At 36.1% G+C, this 7,510-nt stretch overlaps 1 protein-coding gene across 1 annotated transcript in view; it reads right to left on the minus strand.

Moving 5' to 3' along the window:
- The window catches only part of LOC106879818 (uncharacterized), a 64,882-nt gene that overhangs the window by 38,435 nt on the left and 18,937 nt on the right, over positions 1 to 7,510 (minus strand). The window contains exons 7-8 of the mRNA XM_052973030.1: positions 4,562 to 6,253; positions 995 to 1,158 (exon numbers count right to left, since the gene is read on the minus strand). Coding sequence (XP_052828990.1) covers positions 995 to 1,158; positions 4,562 to 6,253 — 1,856 coding nt within the window. The remainder of the gene's footprint in view (positions 1 to 994; positions 1,159 to 4,561; positions 6,254 to 7,510) is intronic.

The raw sequence follows: 7,510 nt of genomic DNA on the forward strand, positions 1-7,510 counted from the left end.
AAAGTCTTTCATGAACCATAGGCCTGTTTCCAGGATTCTGTGGGGCATATATCTCTCCACTGGATGGATTGCTGTCATAGTAATACTCATTTTTTTCCAGCTGGGTGGCTAAAGCAATGTGAAATAAAGGCGTTTTGTACAAGAACACAATGCATCCCCCATTCCAGGAATCGAAACCATGAAATAACAATCATGTGTCCAACACCCTAAATACTAAATCACACACCTTCACACACAGAAGCAGACAAACAGATAGATAGATAGATATGCACACATATGACGGGATTCTTTCAGTTTCCCTCTATCAAATCCACCTGCAAGACTTTAGTCATCCCAGGGATATAGTAAAAAGCTACCACACAATGAGACTGAACTTAAAACCTTGTGGTTTGGAAGTAAACTTCTTTACCACATGGCCATGTGGTTAAGAAATTTACTTCCCAACTCACCAAAGACATAATGTGAATTATGTCTTTGGTGAGTTAAGATGAGATTCCTGAATGACAATGTAACCTTTATATATTTAAGGTATTTTCGGTCTGATGAATAGCTAGCTGAGTACCCCTCATTAAGTAATTATTACTTCAGAGGATCTGCTATCTAAGAAACATATATAACCTGGATTTTACCTGCTTTACTCCCTCAATTTGGATGTGTGTGCGTGTGTGTGTGCGTGTGCGTGCGTGTGAGCGTGCGCATGCAATAAGAAGTTTCCCAGCACCTTGGGCAACAGTCTTCTACTATAGCCTTGGGCTGATCAAAGTCTTCTGAATAGATTCAGTAGGTGAAAACTGAAAGAAGCCTATCATGTGTGTGTGTGTGTGTGTTTGTCCCCCACAACTGCTTGACAGCCAATGTTGGTGTATTTATGTCCCTGTAATTTAGCAGTTCAGCAAAAAGAGAAAAAGAGACCAACAGCATATCAAGTGACCACACAGAGAGGCTCTTCCTTCAGCCCTAGTAGTAGTAGTAGTAGTAGTAGTAGTAGTAGTACCTTCATTGCAGACAACAATGCCCGTGCCAAGTGAATTTTATATTGGATCTGGGAGATATTCATTCGCAGCTGTTCCACGTTACTAATAACTGACTGGTGTAAGTCTTTGGGAAGTTCCTGCAAGGTTTTGTTCATAATAGCAAAATTTTCCTTGCTTTTAGCAACTGCAAAAGAAAAAAAAAAAAAAAAGAAAAAAAAAAAAAGAAATTACACATATATATTTATAATAGGTGCAGGCGTGGCTGTTGTGATAAGAAGCTTGCTTACCAACTACATAATTCGGGGTTCAGTCCCAATGTGGAACCTTGTCTTCTACTATATTCTTGGGCTGATCAAAGCCTTATGAATGGATAGTAGATAGAAACTGAAAGAAACCTGTTGTATATGATGTTGTATGTGTGTGTGTGTATTTGTGTCTGTGTTTGTCCCTCACTACCAATTGACAACTGGTGTTGGTGTGTTCACATCCCTGTAACTTAGCAGTTTGGCAAAAGAAACTGATAAGCTCAAAGAGTCCTTTCAAACTATCTAACCCATCCAGTATAGAAAACAAAAATTAATGATGATGATATGTATGTAAGTGTTTATATGTGTGTGTGTGTGTGTGTGTGTGTGTCTTTGTATGGGTGTGCATATGTGTGTGTATATATACGTATATATGTGTGTGTGTTTATATGTATATATATATTTTTATATGTATATGTGTGTGTGTGTATATATACACACACACACACACACACACACATATACACACACATATATATATAGTCAACAGATGAAATCCGAAGATTCTTGGTATAGAAAATGCTTAGTAGTGTTCATATGATCCAAACATAGACTCTGATATTTTTATGAGAAACTAACTCCATGGGGTAAAGAGTGGTTATAAGAGGAATCTGTTATATCAGTCTCTCACTTTCTCTCCTTCTCTCTCTCGTCTTGTAGCATTGCAACCTCCAACGGTTTTTTTAAATAAGATACGTAGCAATCTTCTCTACCCACAGTTATCACATTCGGTTAAAATGTCTTACGGTTAAGTTGGATCCTATGTATTTCCCTGAAGAGAAGATTACATCTTTATCAACATCACTTATTCCTTTGGAAGAAACCATTTGTAATCTTTGAAACATATGTTGGAAATAAAAGAATTCATTTAACATATGCGTATTACTCTATTTATTAAATTTATATATATATATATATATATCTAGGAGTGGCTGTGGCAAGTAGCTTGCTTACCAACCACATGGTTCTGGGTTCAATCCTACTGCGTGGCACCTTGGGCAAGAGTCTTTTACTATAGCGTCGGGTAGACCAAAGCCTTGTGAGTGCATTTGGTAGACAGAAACTGGAAGAAGGCCATCGTATGTGTGTGTGTGTGTGTGTGTGTGCGCGCGCGTCTGTGTTTGTTCCCTCACCATTGCTTGACAACCGATGCTGGTGTGTTTACTTCCCCATAACTTATGTCATCCCTGAAATTTTTGGCCTTGTACCAAAATTTGAAATCATCATTATTTTCAAGGCAGTCAGCTGGCTGAATTGTTAGCACACCAGACAAAATGCTTAGTAGCATTTCATCATTATGTTCTGAGTTCAAATTCCCCTGAGGTTGATTTTGCCTTTCATACTTTTGGGGTTGATGAAATAAGTACCGGCTGAGCACTGTAATTGATGTAATCAACCTATTCCACCCCACTGAAATTGCCAGCCTTGTTCCAAAATTTGAAACCATTATTATGGTTTCTATCAGTTCATCTATGTATTTGGTTCTGTTGGACAGGAATTCAAGAATATGGTTTTGCAGAAGAGGCTGCGAGCTGGCAGAATCATTAGCACACTGGATGAAATGCTACATTCTGAGTTCCACCGAGGTTGACTTGGCTACTACTACTACTAGTAGTAGTAGTAGTAGTAGTAGGAGGAGGAGGAGGAGGCAGTAAAATGACAATAAAACAGCCCCAGATTAAATATTTCAAAACATGTAATTTCATCCATCAGCATGCTGAGTTCAATTCTTGCTGTTTCTTCGGCTTTAAATTCCCTCAGGGCAGATTATTATGAGATAGTTGTTATCTACATGGATTGATTTAAACTGGTTCCCATTTACTAACAAAATTGTGACCGTGTTCTGATGTTAAAAAACAAACATTAAAAATAGCAAAATGAAGAACTGATGTGATAAAAGTATAACATGAAGAATGGTATAATTTTTTTTTTCCAGTTTTGAAACATGTTTTTAGTTTAAAAAAAAAGATTGTAGATACAGGTGCAGGCATAGCAGTGTGGTAAGAAGCTTGCTTCCTAACTATACAGTTCCGGGTTCAGTCCCACTGCATGACACCTTGGGCAAGTGTCTTCTACAGTAGCCTCAGGCTGACCAAAGCCTTGTGAGTGGATTTCGTAGACGGAAAGTAAAAGAAGTCCATCATGTGTGTGTGTTTGTTCCTCCATCATTGTTTGACAACCGGTGTTAGCGTGTTTATATCCCTGTAACTTAGCAGCTCAGCAAAAGAGACCAATAGAATAAGCACTAGGCTTAAAATTACAAGTTCTGGGGTCAATTTGTTTGACTGAAACCCTTAAAGGTGGTGCCCCAGCATGGCCGCAGTCAAATGACTGAAACAAGTAAACAAAATGAAAAAAAATAAAAATAAAGAATAAATGTATTTTGAAAATATTGAAAAAATGATGGTGTGCATATTTATTGTTAATCACATTCAGGTACACTTGAATGTAATTATGCTAACCTTTATTGTATTCCACCTTTTCCCTTTATACAATGTTTATTGATAACACACTCAATACAGTGATGTAAAGAGATACAGAGACATCAGTGTTTTGACAGACAATGGCATCAACACACATCATCTTTAGATGTTTTCTGAAGGTAAAATACAACAGCAATTAGCATATTGATTTCAAATTTTGGCAGAAGGCCAGCAAGTTCAGGAAGGGGCTAAGTCGATTGCATTGACCCCAGTGTACAGTGGGAACTTATTTGCCTTTCATCCTCAAAAGGATGAAAGGCAAAGTTAACCTTAGCAGAATTTGAGCTCAGAACATGGAGATAGATGAATTGCTGCTAAGCATTTTGCCCAGCAGGCCAACAGTTCTGCCTTAACCCTTTCGTTATCAACCCGGCTGAAACCGGCTCTGGCACTGTAGTACAAATGTCTTGTTTTTGTAAGTTTTGAATTAAAATCTTCCACCAAACCTTAGTCACAATTTATGTTCCTAACACTAGCTGAATGATAACTAAGTTATTTTACTAAATTCTTTGTTAAATTTTAAATTAATTGAAAGAAACACAGAGCATCTCAAAATAAATACAGTAACGAAAGGGTTAACAGCAGTTAGTATATTAATGATTGAATCTGCTGAAATGTGTTAAAAATGCATATGCATGCCATCATTTTGATTCTCACCGTATATCATGCTCACGACAATTTTAATATTCAATTGGAGAAAATGTGTAGCATGAAAAATAAAACTGGGGAAATTTGTCACAAATTATGAAAAATATTTGGAAGTGATTAGTTCAAAAATATTAAAAAAATAGTCAATTACCATCGATTTCAATCTGCTTATTTAATTTTGTGACAAATTTTATGACAGCATCTTCATCTTCTGCTGTATCTGACTGCAATCTTGCACGTGTTCTATCCCTTCTACGTGGATTTCTTCTTCTCTTCTTTCTCATCCGCCTTCTCCGCCTGGCATCTCTCTTTCTATTTAAAGATCTCCTGTCTTTGTGAATGCTTTGCAAATCTCTTCTATACCTTTGTAGCTTTTTAATTTTCAATTTTAATTTACTCTTTCTTGACTCTTGATCTTCTTTTGTAAATATTCTAGAATGTTTCTGATTCTTTATATTTACTATGTTACCAACATTCTTGCTATTCTTCTTTTCAAAATCTTCGATTTCCTTGCCTCCTCCTTTTTCTTGTAGCTTTTCATAATATCCATCTTTTCTCTCAGCCACATTTTGCTCATTTTGAAATTCACTTTCTTCATTTCTATTTAAATCTTCACTTTCACCTTCCTTCAACAATTCTTGAGACTCTATCAAATTCTCCCACAAATCTAACCAATTTTCTTTCTTGGTGTTTGAACTGCCACCCTTTTCCTTACTTTCTGTCTTGTTCATGTTTTTCCTTCTCGTGTTTTTCCTTTTCTTGCTTTTAGTATCTTTACCTTCATTTTTTTCATTACCATTCTTCTTCTTATTGCTCCTATCATCTTTTTTAAGTACCAAAACTTTTTCCCTGTCATTATTTTCATCTTTTGTTGTTTTTCCTTCAAGTTCAGCTTTATTGGATTTTTTTCTACTTGTTTCTTCACTTATCAATTTTAGGCTTTTGTTCTTTATGACCAGATCTTCAAAGTTCACCAAATCTTCCCAAACATCCAACCAATTTTCTTCCTTGCTATCCTTACTACCACCAATCTTATCATTTTCCTTTTCATCTTTTTTATGTTGTTTCTTTCTTTTTACCTTTTCATTCTTTACCTCCACCTCCACTTTTTTCTTTACATCACTTTTCCCTTTACTTTCTTTCTTCATTTTCTTCCCTTTTCTATTCTCTCCTTCAATCTCATTTTCCTTCTCTCTTACATCACTTTTACCTCTCTTTCTATCTCGTCTATTTCCAATCATTGAATACCCGTTTCTGCCAGAATGTTTATCAGTTTTCTTCCTGTTTCCTTTACTACCTAAATTCTTCCCATCTCCAAGGCTCACATCACTTTCCGATTCTGTTTTAGTGTTATCTCTTTCCTTCTTTCTCTTTTTATTTCTGATGGGAGACACCACATCTACACCACCATCACCATCCACATCCTCATCCTCTTCAGTTGTGTTTTCTTTTGATTTGCGCTTTCCACCTGATGCCCCAGATCTGTCTCGCTGTTTATCTTTTTTCTTTCCCTTTGATTTCTTCTCTGCTGTCTTCTTTTTCCCAGTCTTATTCTTCACCTTTTTGTCTTTTACTATCTCCTTCTCTTTTTCTTTCTTCCTCTCTTCCAGGAGCTTTTTTAAATTGTCCTCATCTGCAAGAACTTTCTCTGCCAAATTATTCAAGGCCTCAATTTTATTTAGAATAAGTTCAAGCTCAGCAGTGGTTTCTTTCAGTTCAGCTACGTATTTGGTTCTGTTGGACAGGAATTCCAAAATATGGTATTGGATAAAAGTAGTACTATTGGCTAACTTTTCAGTTCTGGATAGTTCTGAGGATACTTGAGCCAACTTAGGTTTCAAATCTAGAAATAAAAAATTTTTTTTAAATTAATACAAGACATTTTAAATTACTTTTGTTGTTATTGTTAGTATACAATTAAAATTAATTATGTGATTCTGGTGGGAATATATAGGATAAAGCAATCCCACACCCCAGGTCATGAATAACCATGGGATTGAACCTAGAAAGTTCCCCTCTGAGGCAGAAGTCTGAGCAAGCTTGTTTGTGGAAGACTAGCAGTCGCCTATGTATACCAGCCTCCCCTCTCCATGCCACCAATTTTGTCCAAGGGAAAAACAAAGGCTGATACAGCTTGGCACCAGTGACATCACAATTCATTTCTACAGCGGAGTGAACCGGAGCAACAAGAAATAAAGTGTTTTGCTCAAGAAGACTGGGAATTGAACTCACAACCTTGTGATTATAAGCCTAATACTATAATTAATAATCACAATGTGCTTCACATTGTTTCAACTTTTGAATGATGTCACCTTAGTGGGCATGTGTGTGTGTGATATAATTTAAAATGAGTAGTGAAGTTGAAAGAAAGAAAGAAAGAAAGAAAGAAAGAAGAAAGAAAGACAAAAGTAGATAGACAGACAGACAGACAGACAATTTCCAGCAAGTTTTTGGGAGTCAGAAAACCAGGCACTCATATATGAAAGTAACAGAGTGGGTGTATTATTTATACATTCTTTTTCTGGAAGGGGGAGACTTGAAGCAGGTAAAGCTATAAATAATAGCATGTAAATATTGGGTTGTGGATGCCCTTACTGAACCAACCACTTTACAGAGTGTACAGGGTGTCTTGTACATGTCACCAGCACAGGTACCTTTTACGTGTCATATATATATATATATAGGATTAAATGTAAGGATAAGCAAGTTAGGGAAGTCGATATATAAAAAATATTAAATACATTTAAAAATGTACGTAAGTTTACATATAAAAAGGTCCAACTTCCATCATTAATCTCCTTTGTGTCAACATCTCAAATGTAAAACTTCTTCCCTGACAAAGGAGTTCTGGTATTATCCGATGATGGAATCAATTTACAATCATTATTTTAGACCACCAATCCCCCAGAAACAGCTGTTGGGCTCATAAAACTTTTATTCAACTCCTTTAATTCCTGATATCATTTCTATTTTATGTGAATTGGATCTTTTTATATGTAAACTTATGTACATTTTTTGTGTATCAGCTTGTCTAACTTGCTTATCCTTACATTTACTCCTCTATCTGCTCAAGTTTCAAGTTTAAACCTCTTGAGCACTA

Source organism: Octopus bimaculoides, chromosome 14 (genome assembly GCF_001194135.2).
Source record: "Octopus bimaculoides isolate UCB-OBI-ISO-001 chromosome 14, ASM119413v2, whole genome shotgun sequence".
In the NCBI taxonomy this organism is placed as follows: domain Eukaryota; kingdom Metazoa; phylum Mollusca; class Cephalopoda; order Octopoda; family Octopodidae; genus Octopus; species Octopus bimaculoides.